This window comes from Urocampus carinirostris, chromosome 9, assembly GCF_059441175.1.
Source record: "Urocampus carinirostris isolate Australia breed hairy pipefish chromosome 9, RoL_Ucar_1.0, whole genome shotgun sequence".
NCBI classification, from domain to species: domain Eukaryota; kingdom Metazoa; phylum Chordata; class Actinopteri; order Syngnathiformes; family Syngnathidae; genus Urocampus; species Urocampus carinirostris.
Window position 1 is genome coordinate 26,376,900 of NC_142357.1, and position 16,660 is coordinate 26,393,559.

The 16,660-nt window shown below is 39.9% G+C and overlaps 2 protein-coding genes across 2 annotated transcripts in view; both read right to left on the reverse strand.

Moving 5' to 3' along the window:
* Positions 1–8,916, reverse strand: part of zdhhc15b (zDHHC palmitoyltransferase 15b) — a 19,256-nt gene extending 10,340 nt beyond the window's left edge. The window contains exons 1-5 of the mRNA XM_088343363.1: positions 8,757–8,916; positions 8,386–8,412; positions 5,647–5,741; positions 5,460–5,580; positions 5,183–5,252 (exon numbers count right to left, since the gene is read on the reverse strand). Of these exons, the coding sequence (XP_088199489.1) occupies positions 5,183–5,252; positions 5,460–5,580; positions 5,647–5,741; positions 8,386–8,412; positions 8,757–8,874 (431 nt within the window). The 5' untranslated portion in view covers positions 8,875–8,916. The remainder of the gene's footprint in view (positions 1–5,182; positions 5,253–5,459; positions 5,581–5,646; positions 5,742–8,385; positions 8,413–8,756) is intronic.
* LOC148359929 (uncharacterized) lies at positions 1,734–4,830 on the reverse strand. The gene is made up of 2 exons (XM_088344284.1): positions 3,730–4,830; positions 1,734–3,148 (listed from the first exon to the last, which is right to left on the reverse strand). Exons 1-2 carry the CDS (start codon positions 4,532–4,534, stop codon positions 1,734–1,736), a joined length of 2,220 nt encoding a protein of 739 aa, XP_088200410.1. The 5' UTR covers positions 4,535–4,830.
* Positions 8,917–16,660: the final 7,744 nt, after the last annotated feature.

Genomic DNA, 16,660 nt, shown 5'->3' on the forward strand with positions numbered 1-16,660 from the left:
AGAAGTGTGTTTTAACTTAGATTTAAACATTTCCACTGAAAAGTACTCTTTTAATGTGTTTTAGTCATTAGTAGGATGTGTTTTATAGCTATTAAGGGTTAACTTGGATGCATTTGTGAGGTCAGGTACAGATGAATTAGTTTTTAGTTATTTTGTATCAGGAAAATGTGCTTGAGATAGGAGCAATATCTGAAAACGGAATTATCTTGTATGTAGAGGTATCACTGTAATTAAAACAGAACCAAATATTATTAAAAATGGGCACCAAGGAAAACAACACCCTAACCCTAAACCTATCCCTAACCCCTAACCCTGCACAACATTATTTTCCAAAAATAAATGAAAATGAATTAGCCAGAAATGGACCTTAGACAAAATCGGTTCCACCATTACATTTTAATTCACTACGTTGGAATAAACATGCCCATACGGGTCTAAAAATACAGGAAATTCCATTAATTATGACCAAAATGTTCTTTTTCGATGTCAGAGAAATGTGTGGGGGTATTATCAATCCAAACCAGGGGTCACTTACCAGGGCTACCAGTTTTAAAAGCATTTGTAAGTTAACAAGTTATTATGTTATTACCATGTAAATACTGTGTTATTAATACATTTTTACAACGTTGTAATCATGAAAAGTAGGGTTAAAATCGGCTCCGTCAACTGGTAAAACATCTGCCACTCAGTGAGCTACTAAAATAAATGATGACATACCTGCCAACTTTTGAAAGTGAAAAAGCCTAGTAGCTAGGGTCCAGGGGCCGCAGGCCCTGGTCAGGTCCAGGACGATGTCCGGTGGGGGGTTCAGGGGGGTGAAGCCCCCCTGAAGTCAAAGGATTTTTAGCATTTTCAGGGCTTAAAATGCAGCTAAGAAGTAACAAATTTTACATTTTTTTCACAATCACAACCTCATGTTTACAGTCAATTTACCTAAACTGTACTGATGGAAATAATCAAAAGAAAGTTCTTTAAAGCTCAACAATGTATTTAATATAACAAAGTCATAGAAAACCCTCATAGTTTTCTTTTCTTTTCAATATTTGATACAATAAGAAACAAAACATTTAATTTTTTATCATTGAAGTAATATTATTCAGTGTTGGTTCTTGGGTTGGTTTTCAGGTTAGTTTGGAAACTTGTTATTTGAGATATTCCAATATATTTGTGAGTGAATAATTATATAATTGATTTTGATCAGTTTTTATATAAATAAAATAACAACCAGGCCCAACACTGACTAATACTTAAATTTTACATGCAATTTAACTATTGGAAGCAGTTGAAGATAAAACAAAATTTGGCAAACAATAATTAAACTAATTATCTAACTAAGAAAACATTTCACTGGCACATTTCCAAGTGTCACTGCACTGCATACAAGTGTATGTCCATTGAGGCAGTCACTTCTCATCTTAGAAATTCCCAATTTCACTTAACTGACTTCAGCACATATTTAAGCAATAAACAAACTAAAGGCTAAATCTATATATATCATGCAAACAATTTCACTGGCACATTTCTAAGTGTCACTGCTCCATTGAATCAGTCACTTCTCAAAGTGAAGCAAGGCACACCAGAGTCAATTGAACATGCGAGGCCAAAAGATTTTTCTCCGCTGAAAAGCAGATAATAAGAGACTGAAAAGCCATAAACATGCATGGGTTGATTCACTTTAGCAAAATTAATGATATCCAAATGTTCTCCATGTTATACAAGCTACAGCCTAAGCATTATTTGTTTTCCATTGTGCATCGTTTTGATTTTTTCAACTGGTCTTTCGAATGGGTCACACTGTGGCACTTGTATCCAGATGATGTCATCATCATTTTCCTAGTCATCAGGCTGCCAAGCACTTTGGTCGATAGACTTGCCCGGAACTCCGTCTTGTTCTTGTTGACATGACTGAAGATGCGTTCACAGTCTGCGTTGCTGTGATAAATCACCAACACAGACTTGGCCACTTTGAAGAGGGCTCCAAACTTGGCCTTGCCAGTGGCTGGGTCCTTGAGTTTTGAGAGCTCGTTCCACGCTGTGTCCACTCGCTCAGCTTCTGTGATGGCAGGGGTGAGTGGATCGCACTGGTATACGAGGAACTCCTCTTCCAGACTCCTCTTGTCATCCTTGGTCAGGAGGTGAGGGTACCTCTCAGCAAAGAATCTCACCTGGCTGAACTTGCAGTCCTGCCTGTAGCTGATATCCAGCATCCGGGCATTCACCAGAACTTCATCCCCAAAGGGAAATGCGCTGATCATGTAGCTGCATGTGCTGCTGTAGAATGCCCTGACACTGGAAAAGAAAGTGGTGAGGTCACATTCGTTTGCATGTTCAGCCACATAGTCCCTGCAGTTGGTTCCCATGAAGAGATCCTCGTCGTCCTTCTGGTTGGCCCGGTCCTTAAAGTTCACCTTTGTGATGTCACTGGCAGCGATGATGACCTTTGGCTTCATTAAGCACATGATGAGCTTGCTGAACTGAGTCGAGAGCACATGGTGCAAGAGATGCACGCAGGGTTCATCTTTTTGGAGGAAGGTGTTGGTCTCGTTGAAGATTGGCAAGACTGCCATCAAGAAATGGGCATACAACAAAGTGTTCTTGTCACTCATCTTGGTGAGGATAAGGCTGGCTTTGCTGCTGCTGGTCTTGGTGTCATCTTCTTTCTTCTTCTCCTTCACCTTCTTAGACTTGTCCGCCACTTCCTTCTCCTTGAACATGTACCTGGCCAAGTCGAAGGTCTTGGAGGAGTCTGCTTTCTCATCTGTTGCCTGAGGAGCGGCCGTGTCCAGCTTCCTTTTCTTCTCCTCCGACTTCTTCACATCAGGAGTGTAGGGCCTCTTTCTTCCTCTGCTGGATGGCATGCTGGACTTCTTCTCATGACCCACCTCTGCCTCAAAGAACTTGATGAGAGCCGTCCACTGCTGAAGGAGTCGGTCCAAGCAATGCTCCAGGGACAGCCATCTCGTTGACACATGCTTCAGGATCTTGGCCTTGGGTAGACCTTCCTCTTCTTGGAACTGTCGGAGTGCCTGCTTGCGTTTGCTGCTCTTCTCCAAGTAGTAGAACACGTCCACAAGCAGATCATCTAGCTTCACTGGCAATTGCTTCGCCCCTCTCTGAACAGCCAAGTGGATGAGATGGCAGGAACAACCTGCAAATTAATTGCAAAAATTGTAAATGTTCATGGATAAATAGATAATATCCCCAATTCTGGAACATAATCTAAATGCATAAAAACAAGGTTGTCATGGTGTAGTAAAAATTAATACTGTAGTCATAATGTCAAGAGATGTAATGTTGGTGGTAATGGTTAATGCAAGTCCTCATATACCTATGGCTGATGGATTGTAATTTGCTTTAAATCATGTAATTTTAGTAATATTTTATTAAAAACATTATCTGAAGTTTTGATATTTAAAAATTAGGAGTATAAGAAATAACATGACATTTCCTGAAACTACTTTGTAAAACATAACTAATTAATTACATCTATACAAACACACATCTCAAGGTGATTACTATGGGCACATAAAAATAATTAAATGACAAATTTTACTTGAATTAAAATATCTCAATATTATAATTGAAATCAGTACTGTAAAAGAATCTATGGAAAATTGTATTTTCAAGTGATATATTTGATACCATAAATTAATCAGCTTGCAGCGTTTTCGTAATAGGCACATCGATATGAAATAATAATAATTTTGAATAAATTGCATAGTCAATTACCTGCGATGTATGCCGATGGAGATTTTTCTGTGATGAAGGACGCGACTCCTTTCTTGGATCCAAGCATAACAGCGGCGTTGTCGGCAGCAAAACACACTAAATTATCCCAGGGAATGTTGTTCGAGTTCATTTCTTTTTCGATAATCTTAAAAATGTTCTCGCCCGTCGATGCCGTGTTGCATTCTCTCAACGAAAGAAGCACTGACAGAACTTTTCCTGTTTGGTTATCGAAGAATCGTACACAAATTGGATAAAGTTTTACATCGTCGTAGTCTGTACTTCCATCAGTAGACATGCTAAAAGGCGAAGATTTGATGACATCGACGATGCTTTGTGATGATTCTTCACCAAGGCACTGAACGATGTTCGAAGTTTTCGTTCTCCCACAACCATATTTTTTAGCGATCTTAGAATCGGGAAACATTCTCCTGAAAAGCGGTCCCATGTGGTCGGCCATAGCGATTGGAACACCATGTTCAATGATCGCTTCAGTAAATAACACTTCGGCATTTATGACGTCCAAAGAATCGGTTGGGGCGACAAAAAAAGTGGAGATTTTGCCGCTGGAATTACTGTCATTGGCATTTGATTTGTGTTTTTTCGTTCCAACGTGGTCTTTAACGTCGCTAATTCCTCCATGACCCACAGAAAAGTCTTGTCTACACAGTGTGCAGTTCGCGTAATTTTCACCTTTTCTCGATCTGATAATTACTCCAGGGAAAGCTTTGAAATATTCTTCACGAAAGCACTGTAATTTTCGTTTCGGTTTCACAATTTTCTGCACTTTTTCTCCGGTAGATTCCATGATCTATTCAAAGCACCGTGACCTACATCTCGGTTCCTTCTCGCTGCCGATTAAACAATGGCAGTGCTCCAATTGAGCTAAAAATAAACCTCCCGCATGCGCAGACGACTGGCAGTGCCGATAGCCTTTGTTTGAAATGGTACTTCGCGATCTCGCGGTGGAATGTTTTTCGTTCTTTATTTACGATTTTTTTTTTTTTTTTTTTAAGGGGAAAACCGTAGTTTTTGTAATGAAACCGAAACACCGTAGTGGGTTCAAGAAAACCGTACTCATTACGGCAGAACCGTAGTAGTTGGCAGGTATGTGATGAGCTAATTTTAAAAGAATTTTGGGAGAATCGTGAATGAAAAAAAACTCATCAATAAGTTCTCATGTCAGAAATCAAATTTCCATGAGAATGACAATGACCCAACACTGGTGAGTTATTTTCAGAACCGGTCCCCAAACTCATGTGTTACTCCAAGGCTACCAGCTAAAGATCTACAGTAGCTGACGATGTATAGTTATTCTTCAAAGTATATGTACATCTGTATTTACATTTATACCAGACAGTGTAAATTCCCTCTTGAACTCACACTTGGGAGCTTCACTACAATATCTGTTTTTGGAAAACCGGTACAGACGAATTGAATGTAAAGCGTAACTTACGTTTCACACACTGAGCAGTGGTGACAGCGGTCGGGCTTCAGCACCTGGCAGCGGTCGCAGAACCTGATAGCTAGCGACACAAGAAGAAGGCCGGATGAGTGCGGGACATTTGAGCTGCCGTATGCTTAGCTTCTAACTCGCCCATCAGTGCTAATGAAAAACTCCGCGTTTGCCTGCTTTCGTTATTGGCACAACTCCTCCTGCGAAAAGATCGACTGTCTCTAATCCACCTGCCTTTGTGTTAGAGCGTCTCATTAAAGCGGAATTGGAAGTTTACCTCCGGACTGAGCTCGAGTGTAAATGGGCAGCTTCTTGGCGATCTCCACTAAGATTTGTTTCTGGGCCTCCGGCCTTTCCTCCATCTCGTATCGTTCCTTGTCCGAGTATGAGAGCTGAAACTGTGAACCAAATATATCAAGTTTGCATCTTGTGTATGAGATCAGGAACCAGGATTTTGAAGATACCTTCTTGCATGGCGTTGCAGCTGGGGTGAAGATGGACTTCCAGTAGGTCCAGGAAAACATTCCAAAGAAAACATGGAATGCCAATAAATAAACCACTGCAAAGACAATAAATAACATGATTACGTCCTTAAATTATATACAAAAGAGAATGTATTCTTCTCCCATGGGTTTGTTTAACATCAGGGTTGTGACATGTAAAATAAACGCTAGAGTTGAGCAGTTCCGTTGAGGTCTTTATTACAGGAACAGAATATTTCAAGGAATGTGAGGTAAAGAAAAAGACTATGAGGCAGGGGTGTCCAAACCTTTCAGAAAGCGGGCCGGATTTGGTAAGCTAAAAAGGTGTGAGGGCCGACTATTCAGCCTGGCATTCTTTGAATAGTCTTTACTAAATTTCCCCTCAGTGAAAGGTTTGCAGTACTTGGCAATCAGCGTCACAACCTCGTAGCTCGCCTTGATAGCATTTTCATATGAAACGCAGGTTCTCGTGACAGCTTGCATTTGCTTCACCTATTCACAGAGTTTGTTTCCAGTTAGCTTGTTGTAGTCCGTATGTTTTGTCTGGCAGTGCCTCTTGATATATTATTTGAAAACAGCCGCAGTCCCTTAAAAAATTTAGCAGACGCAGTTGTTTCGGATATCGGTGAACAAATGTTACAATTTCCACTTGTCCTGGAAGCGGTGCCCCTCACAGTCAACTTTCCCTTTTTTTATTACAGTCGCCATGTTATAAATTGTGTGGACTAAAATTCTTACAGAAATCCAAGGGCAAGGTGGCCGAAGGGCTGCTTTTATCATCTAGTGAAATGGTGTGTTTTTGTTGTTTTTTTTTTTTGGTACAAAAGTATTTTATATTGTGGTAAACCTTACTGGCGGGCCACACAATATTAATTTCATGAAAGAGGCCGCAGGCCAGTAAAAATTTGATCACAGACCCTAACTGGCTCACAGGCCGGACTATGGAGTTGCCTGCTGTAAGGTTTCATCAGTGTGCCATCAAAATGTCCGACTATAACTTTTGTACAAAGAAGGCGGGCTGTGACAAAAAAAAATGTACTACTTCACAACAGTCCTGTGTCTAAACCAGGGGTCGGGAACCTTTTTGACCCTGAGCGCCATTAAAGCAAAAATATTTAGATTTTTTTTTTGAGAGAGCCACAACATATTTTTTGGGACATAATTCAACAAAACCATCACACCTGCTCTTCAGACAAAAGCTAATTCCTTAGCACATTCAATTTCACTGTTTGATGATTTAATAAAATATATGAACTAATAACAATGCCAGAGCCTGTGTCCCAAATCAATAAATACATACCACTTAAAATTTGTCTCCCTCCCGCAGTTACTTAATAGTGTTGAGGCTCATTTTGTCTTAAACAATGGTTTCAAAAGAGGGTGTGTGCAAGTTCTTTTGTAAAAATGTCACAAAATACTGCAAACGAGGATCTCAACAGCTTTACCTTCAATGTTGATGGCGCTGGGCGAGGAGTGTACGTGTCCTGTGTATAGCTCGCCCCATTCCTACCGCTCACCCAATCAAATTGCTCTAGGTGCCTTCTAGGTATTTTAAGATTGTTGTGTGGCTTTACATTATAAAGTGTCTAAACAATGACCATAGAATGCTTAGTGAGCTTTGCTATTTCCAGCCAAAATGGGGTCTGTTAGTGCGAAACCTTGACTTTAAATTGTAGTGAAAATTGTGTCCTTTATTTACTGGACTGAACCACAAGCAACATTTGGCGCAGCGTGTAACTGTACATTAAATCAGTGCACTTGTTTTTTTTAGCCATATGTATTCATGAAAAGAGCTATATATGACTAGCAAGCCACCGGTTCCCAACCTCTGGTCTAGACAAAACACAAGTCCTTTTTTATAACTGCAAACTAAAAACTCATCATCATCAATCAATCAATATTTATTTGTAGCACTTTTCAGGTACGGAATTGAAACTCACTATGCCTTATAAAAACATTCAATGCTCCCTGTGTCCTAGTCCTTTTGTATTTTGTTCAGTTAGAAGCAATTGGTATAACAACGTATCCTGCGTCTTCTCACTTTCATGTTTTGTTTATTTAGACAGATTGTAATCTAAAATTACGTGGCAGGGATGTGTTAGAGCAGGGATCTCCAACACTTTACAACTCAGTTTGCTTGCTAAATAGCTAAAAAGGTAACTTCATAGTTAGCTAGAAAAGTAAACAGGTAAGCAACTAAAAGAGAGCAAAATAGCTTGCTAAAAGAGTAAAAAGTAAACTAAATAGGCAGATAAAAAAGCTAGATAGCTAGCTAGAAAAGAGGCCAAAATTTAGCATAATTAGCAAAAAATAGATAAAATGTTAGCTGAGGTCATAAGAACGAACTTCCTGTGTGGAGTTTGCATGTTTTCCCCGTGCTAGAGTGGGTTGCCTCCCGGGGCACTGCGGTTTCTTCCCACATTCCAAAAACATGCATGTCAGGTTCATTGGCCGGTCCAAATTGTCTCTAGGTGTGAATGGGCGAGTGAGTTGTCCGTCTCTGTGTGCCCTGTGACTGGCTAGCAACCAGTTCAGGTTGTCCCCTGCCCACTGCCCAAAGATAGCTGGGATGGGCTCCAGTACCCTCGCGACCCTACTGAGGATAAGCGGTGCAGATAATGGATGGACCCCAAGTCTAATTTTGCTTAGGGCCCTATGAAGGCTTGTGACATATTTCAATATTACAACAATAAGGTAAGCCCCATTATAAACAGCACTCACCCTTTTCCACTGTGTTCGTCAGCGTGACTGCAAGAACAAAAAATTGTGACATTTTTAAACAAGAATAAGGCATTCACACTTTCACAGACCATCAACACAGCGACACTATGGCGATCTAAAACCAACCAGTATAGCATAACCAGCAAGCTCTTGATGATGAATAAAACAGACTTTCAGCGAATGCAAATGAAAACACTATCTAATTTAAATAAAAAACATAAAAAGGTAAAAAAACAAAAACACTTCCGCATAGTTTGCTAGTTCCTGCTCTGTTATTAAAACCTGTCAACAGAGCAGTGCGACAAACAGCGGTGCCGTCTTCGGTTTTAGAGAAGGTGAGAGAACGGCGGATAAAGACGAACAGTACTCACATAAACAAAGGTGGAATACGTAAGCGTAATACGACCATAGCACCACAGAAGTAATAATAAGCACGGGAATCCACGAAAAAACCCTTTGACAGCATCTCAAACCTCTGGAGAGCGCCATGCTACATTGAAAGGCGGCGCTCCTCTGTGCTCGATTAGCTGTCCTCGCGGAGATTTCTGAAGCGTCATCAAAAAGCGGGGATACAAAAGCGAATTTCTTTCGCAGATAATTTGTTTCCATTTAGAAATTCCTTGAAACGTATTCAAATCAAAGGATATTTAAACCTATTCCAATTATTGATACATATATGAATGAAAAAGCCTATCATTTTGCTTTGTATTTCCCCCCTCTTCCGATATATATATACTTTTATTTTCTTATGAAGTTTTATCCTGGTTGAATATGTTTGACACACAGGAAATATATTGCCACAAATTAATTAATTTTAAAAAGAGCACATCAATTTTCGCGAATGCCGTTTTCTCGCCGTAGGGAAGGTGAAGCCGGGACCGCCATCTTGTGTTGCCAATCTCTACCCGCCATTTGCCCAATAATTTGTTTTATGATCAACACAAAGCTGTCAGGAAGAAATACTGCATTTAAATTTACTCCTTTGTCTCTAATGAGTTTATGTATTGGTGTATCTTTATTGCCAGGTGAAGAGCATAAATTAAAAAGGTGAAGCCAACGCACAAGTGCCCTTGGGCAAGACACTGAACCCGTAATACGATAAGCAGATAGGCGCCTCGCATGACTGACGCCGCTATCGGTGTGTGTGCGTGTGTGAATGGGTAATTGTGATGCACACCTTAAAGCGCTTTGGGTGGTCTCCAGTGACTTAAAAAGCACTATAGAATTTCAGACCAGTCACCATTTATATAGGAAAAACATGTATGATGACCTCTACAAATATCTCAATTTTTTTGATGCAAAAAGTTACATTTGTCCTTGACAAAACTCCTTTGTAAGTCATTTCACCAGAAAGGATATTAGCTTCTAAAGATATTATTACCTTAGAAATCTGAACAAGTCAGTGGAAAAGGGGCAACAAAATAAGGCTTGTCACCGGCTTCAGCCAGGCGACACCAATTGTGACGTTAGAGTAACTCCTCGATTGTGCACTACTGTACAGTTTTGCAAATAAATAACAAATAAAATACTTCGTTTTATAAAAAAAAAAAAACACTTTTATTAGGTAATCATTGTTGGGTACACCTGAAAGAGAAAATTGGTGCGATTCAAGAGCATTACCAGAGGTGGACACGCTCAAGAATTAAAAAAAAGAGGCAAAAAAAAAAAATTGAAAAAGGGAAAATTAGAGAAAAAAGTAGAAAAATAATATAGTGAGAACAGGGAAGTAAACATCTGGGGGGAAACGAAAAAAGAACAAACGGAAAATAAATATAACAAAAAAAAGAATAAGGAGGGGGAAACAAAAAGAAAAAAAGAAAACAAAGAAAAGGACAGGATTTTTAGGTCACAGCACATTTGCCTAACACACGAACGGTCCCTGGTTCGAAACCGGGTGGAAACATTTGTTGGCCTCGAGATGGATGGGCACCACCAGGCTGTACTTGCCCAAGACACACCATAGGAAATGGTGCCCCTACGACCCGTGTGTTTAAGGATTACAAAAACCCAATCACCCACCATTCTGCAACAAATGAAATAATACGTTATTGGAAAAATCCATTCTTCTACTAAAGAATTTTTTTGCAGGGGGGTAATAAATCACCATTGTGGATTTCGACATAAATATGAGAAAATATATTAGTTTTATTCATGAAATGTTGATAATGCCATGGGGCCAAATTGCACGTTTCCAAAATCACCGATAGAGGACGCTAAAAGACTGTTATCCATCTTAAGCGAGGTTAGAGTTGGGAATTCAAGTCAAACTACAATATTTCTTGGAACATAACTGTGTGTTGGTATCTCTAAAAGTAGTTATCGATTAAAAATAGAATAAGATAAGATATAGAGTGAAATTTCAACCACTTGTCGGGACATTGAATTAAATTCCCTTTAGTCCTTACGGCGAGATAAGACGTGGCACTCTAGGGCAAACATGACTTATAATACAATCCAACATATACAGTAAATTATTTAAATTAAAATGAAAGTTTTTAATAGAATATAATAGAATAGAATTGCATACCTGTCAACTTAAATGTTTCCCTTATATATTATGCGCTGTTTTATCATTTCAAAATGTGTACGCCGTATACCAAATTGTAGTTATAATTGACAACACAACATTTGCTAAGAATGGAGAAAGAATTAAGAGAGATGTTGAACTAACTGTGTTCTTTATATAATAAACTTGTGAACAAAAAATATCTTTGTTTTTAATTCTACTTAGTCTGTCTTGCTGTGAATAAATAGGTGCCGCGTTGCGTTTGTCAGGTTTATTATTGTTTAGTAAGGGGAATTGCAATTATTAATAAGGGGAGCAATTGGCTGAGGTTGACGGTAATAGAAATGTCATTATTTTCACTGATTACAATATGGTGTACATGTAATAAAATACTTTAAAGGAAAAAAAAGATGAAAAGAATAATTGGATAAATAAGCATGTCACGACCAGAACGGAATCAGGACCCAAATGCGTAGCGTTGACCACAAGTTTATTGAATAGAAAGAGGAAAGGCAGTGCCCGCGATCCGGAGCTCGTTGGACGCGGGAAGAAAATCGCAATCGGATCGTGATCCGAATACAGAAGTGGATCTTCCATAGCAGGAGATGGCGTTGTTAGGGATGGAAAAAACAGGTCCATAGCCGGGACAGGAGATCAAAAATGCGGTCGGGATCAAAAACGGGTCGTAAGCCGGAACGGGAAAGCAGACGTGGTCGGGATCGAAAACAGGTCATAGCCAGAGACAAACGGGGAGATCAGGAACAGACAGGCGAAAAAACGGGTGCAAAAACGGGACAGGCGGGAGTCAGGGTCGAAAATGCTTGCCTTGTAACAACAGAGGTTTGCTGGCAGACTGACAACCGGAGAGTGACAGGACTGGGCTTAAAAAGGGACAGGGAACCAATCAAATAGCCCGCAGCGGCTGGCGCCAAATGAGCGGGCAAATCGTTTATCATGACAAAGCAATATTTGCAAGGTAGTGCCTGTAGACTGGCCCACAATGTATGTGCACATTTCTGTTCATAAAACAAAACAAAAAAGATTAAATTAATTTGAATTAATCTCCAATGACTGTTAATATTTGTAAAATGAAACATGACCACCGATGTATATGGCAGATTTTAAAATTAAGGGTCTCCGACGTGGTGCCCACAGGCATCAGGTAGCCCCCTAAGACCACTTGAGTAGCCAGTGTACTGCTTCTGAAAATATATCATGGGTTATCGTGATTTTCTAGGAAATTTGACTTCAAAGTGGCATGTTTAGTGGTAGACTGAGTCTATGTTCACCTCTAATAATTACAACCTGGTAATAACATGGTAATAACATAGTAATAATGTGTTTTTTTTAGAACTGCATAACAAACTGCTGGCCCTTCATGCTAATCAGTTACAAAAAAGTAGCTCTCCCTTCAAAAAGGTTGGTGACACCTGTTTTATATCCACCTGCTCTCTAGTTGTAGGCCATCTTGACCAGACATACACCCACCATGATGAAATAGACTTTTGGTATTGAGCAGGGTGTGATGTGATCTGCACCCCCGTCTCCAAGTCCAGGGCCTTCCGTGACAAGTTCCCATTCTCAACCTACAGTGCCTTGCAAAAGTATTGGTCCTCCAAGAACCTTTGGCCATATTGCCATATTTAAGGCTTCAAACTTGTAAATAAAAAACTCAAAGTAAGTTCTAGGATTCAACAACATGTGAGACACAATCTTGAAAAGGAACCAAAGTTATTCAACATTTTATATTGTTCTAACCGATAAAAAATAGAAAAGTAGACGATGCAAAAATAGTGCCCCCTTAGAGTTAATACTTTGCACAACCTCCTTGTGCTGTGATCACAGCCACAAGTCTTTTCGGGTAGGTCTACTGTGAAATTCGGTCTATAAGGCGCGACTTTTTTCCCATGGTTTCAACTCTGCGGCTTATGCAATGATGCGGCTAATTTATGCATTTTTTTTCTAACGGGCGCCAGGGGCACCAGAGCTGTATAAGTGGGAGGGAGACAGGTGGAATATTTGTGTTGAGGGAGACGCAAGTTTAATGTAACTTCACTCTGTGTGCATAAATAAAACTAGCATGAACAGACCCTCATCATGGAAAAAGTGTCAATCGAAAGGGGATAGCTAACTACCATATCAGGAATAATTTTACGAGTCTGTTTATTAGTAAATGGAAACAACGTGGCGAAACGAACAGATTACAAGAAGCAACGTCCAACAAAGCAGAAATGTTTAAGGAGGATTCCTATTAATCTGTCGGCATTATCGAGTAAATATTTTACACGGTTGGATTCTATGGAATGTCTTAGATGTAACAAAGCTTTTTTCACGCACATTAGAAGAAGTTGAAGACGGCCAGGGGACGTAACAGTGAGTTACGCCGGCTTTATAGTTTCCAGGTATCCGGTTTCAGACTGATCGGGATGATTCTCTAAAGAGTAAGTCAAATCATGTCATGTTTATTTGTATAGCCCTTAAGGAGTCTAAAACAGCTGCACAGACCACAGATTATTGCAAACCATTCCCTGATCTAAAACCTACATGAGTGCAAGGAAAAACTCAAAAACCTCAACATGAGGAAAATTGAGAACACTTTTGAATATTGAATATCTTTAATCCAAAGATCTTAATCTTTCCAATAATATGTTCCATGACATATTTCAGTGACTTTTAAGGGTTATTGTTCTATCTTCTTTATTCATTATCCATTATCCGTTATCGGTCAGTTCATAATACGCTACAAAGCCTAGGAGCCGGGACTCTTACTCTCAGCCAAAAGGCCAAGCTAAGGTCCTGGCCTTAAAGCCTTGCTGCGATCATTGCGGATGCACCGTTCCCGGAGGTACTGCAATACCGGCCCGATGCGTGGAGTGGACAGAGCAAGCTCTTGATACTTCAAGGATAATATACAAATGCAGAACCACAGTTGAAAGGGGTTGAGGTACAGGACATTAGAACTTTCTGTGTACCGTCTTTCTTTGTAATCAACTCATGTTTTATTGTGGGCACATGCGGCTTATGGTCAGGTGCGGCTTATGTATGTAAAAAAATGGGGTTGGTTTTTTTTTCGTTTAAAAGTGTACTGGGTGAGGCTTTTAATCAGTTGCGCACTGCTGTCTGAATTTTAAAAGTTTTATAAAAGTTTTGTACATCTTGAAACAGAAATATTTGCAGATTCTACCTTACAAAACAACTCAAGTTCTTTAAGGTTTGATGGTCTATAGAATTGAGGTCTGGACTTTGGCATGGGCATTCGAAAACCTTTATATTGTTAGTTTTACACCATTCCATTTTATATTATGCTTTATGTTTAGGGTCATAGTCCAGTTGGAAGGTAAACCTGCGCCCCATTCTCAGGTTTCTTGCAGATTCATTTTCTGTCAGAATTGCCCTGTATTTTGGCTCGAAAAAAATGATCTTCCCAATCCCTGTAGAAGTAAAGCAACCCCAAGCATGTTGCTGCCACCACCATGTTTGACAGAGATAAGTGTCTTCAGGGTGATTTCCAGTGTTTTTAGCTTTAAGTTTGAAGCCTGAAATGTAGCAGTACGATAAAAAAAAAAAATACAGAGGGGCCAATACTTTTGTTAGGCACAGTGTCATTTGTCACTGCTCCTTGCAGTTAACACAATCTCCAGCCAGGATAGGTCCTGGCCGACCACCTCGCTCTTACTTCAAACGACTGTGTCGGCTGCCGGGTGGTGAAAGCTCCTCTCTGGTTCCTCTGCACAAGTGGAGGCATCCATCCATCGACACGGCATCAACCTCTCCTCCTCCCCTGCAGTACAAAGCCATTGTGTCTAGCAAAACAGTAACGGCCATTTAATCAAAACACATGCCCCGAAGTTCACATAAAAGCTCACTGCAGCAGGTTGAGGCAGACTCCTTCACTTGTGTACGAGTGCACCGCCGTGGAGGTGCACAACGCATTCCATGCCACCTTGGTGGTAGTCTACATAAACAGACTGCAAAGTGCGAAAGGAGAGCCTGTTTGGGCAGAGTTAACACATGTCGGTGTGGTGAGTGCAAGAAAATAATAAGAAAAGGATATTGTGGTTTACCTCACCATAAAGTGCGGGCTCATTATTTGCAAGAATGACTTGTAGTTGTATAATTTTACTCTAGAGACTCACGTGGATAGAGTCAATGGGAAGATTTGGAATGTCTACTTTGTCGTAAGAAAAAAAAAACAGTACGACGTCTACTTAAGGGCGAGGACGGATGCGAGGGCCAATACCAGCCCTATTTAAAGGGACACTGTGTTTGACCACTAGATGTCGCTTTATATGTGATGCAACAACAGACAAGAGCTTAAAAGAACAAGGAAGAATACAAACTACAGAGACTCAAAGTGGCCGAACAGCACTATTTCATTTTCGTTTTTTTGGCCTAGTCTTAGGTATTTGTTTTTTGGGGTACCCTCAGCAGAAAGTTAGACAACCAATTCTGCTCCCTTTAAGTGAGCCTCATCCATCCATTATCTGCACCGCTTATCCTCAGTCGGGTCACTTTGGTGCTGGAGCAGTGGGCACGGGACACCCTGAACTGGTTGCCAGCCAGTCGCAGGGCACACAGAGACAGACAACTCACTCATTCATTCACAAATAGGAACAATTTGGACTGGCCGATTAACCTAACATGCATGTTTTTGGAATGTGGGAGGAAACCGGAGTGCCCGGAGGAAACCGGAGTGCCCGGAGGAAACCAACGCAAGCACGGGGAGAACATGCAAACTCCACACAGGAAGGTTCAATCTCATGACCTCAGAACTTTGTAGTTACTGTGTCTCAGCAAGTATTGCAGATTAGTCAATGTAATGAATCATTTTGTTGTAATTTGGGATTTTTCTATATTTTATATTATTTTGTATTTCAAGTTTTAGTATCTTTTATCTTATTTTTTGTAATAAGAAAAATATTCTGAGCTTATTTTAAGTATTATTTCCTGTCGGAATATTTCCTTGACAACATTCTACGTTAGTTGTGTTTTCTTGTATAAACAAGGTCAATCGTGTTTAAAATCAGCAAAGTAAACTCCAAGATTTCTAGTTAATTGATTCATTTTATTATTGAGTTATTTTATTACTTAGCCCAATGTTGTGCGTGTATATGTAGGATATTGAGTATTCTGATTTTATTTCTCAACTCCATTTTTTAAAATATGTTGCCGCTGATGTCATTGAACTAATTTCCATTGGACGATCGGACATACTGCAAGCATTGGTTGGTTGGTTGGTTGGATCCCTTACCCACTAGGGTTGTCGGGGCCCTTTTTCCCCTGGTGTGTCTTGGGCAAGTACAGCCTGGTGGCGGCCATCCCTCTCCAGACCAACACGTGTTTCCACATGGGGACCTTTCGATGTTAGGTGAATGTGCTTACCACTGCACCACAGAAACACTACCGAGTAAATATTTACCCGATTATTATTTTTCTTTTCTTTTTTTTAAGTCTTTTACTACTTTTAACCTATAGTGCCACATCTAATCTCGTTGTAAACAATATTGATTATGTTGTTGTGGCCGACAACTTTTTCAAGGGAAAAAAAAATAAGAATGTATTTTTTATTCATTTCAAATCAAACGCTTGTTTTATTCTGATTTCGAAATCTTCGTTAGGTTTGGAAATTTTTGAATTTCCGGTTCGTTTGGCAATTTGCATACTCTGCAGCCAATCAGAAGCTTGCATCGAATAACTTCGTGCTTCCGGACATTCCCGAGGGTTATAAGGTCGTGCATTTGCATATAATTTTCCAAAGTAGATGCACAG

Coding starts and splice junctions, on each gene's coding strand:
- LOC148359929 (XM_088344284.1), bottom strand. CDS start 4,534: ATGGAATCTACCGGAGAAAAAGTGCAGAAAATTGTGAAACCGAAACGA. Junction 3,149..3,729: donor TCCATCGGCATACATCGCAG/GTAATTGACTAT, acceptor ATTAATTTGCAG/GTTGTTCCTGCCATCTCATC.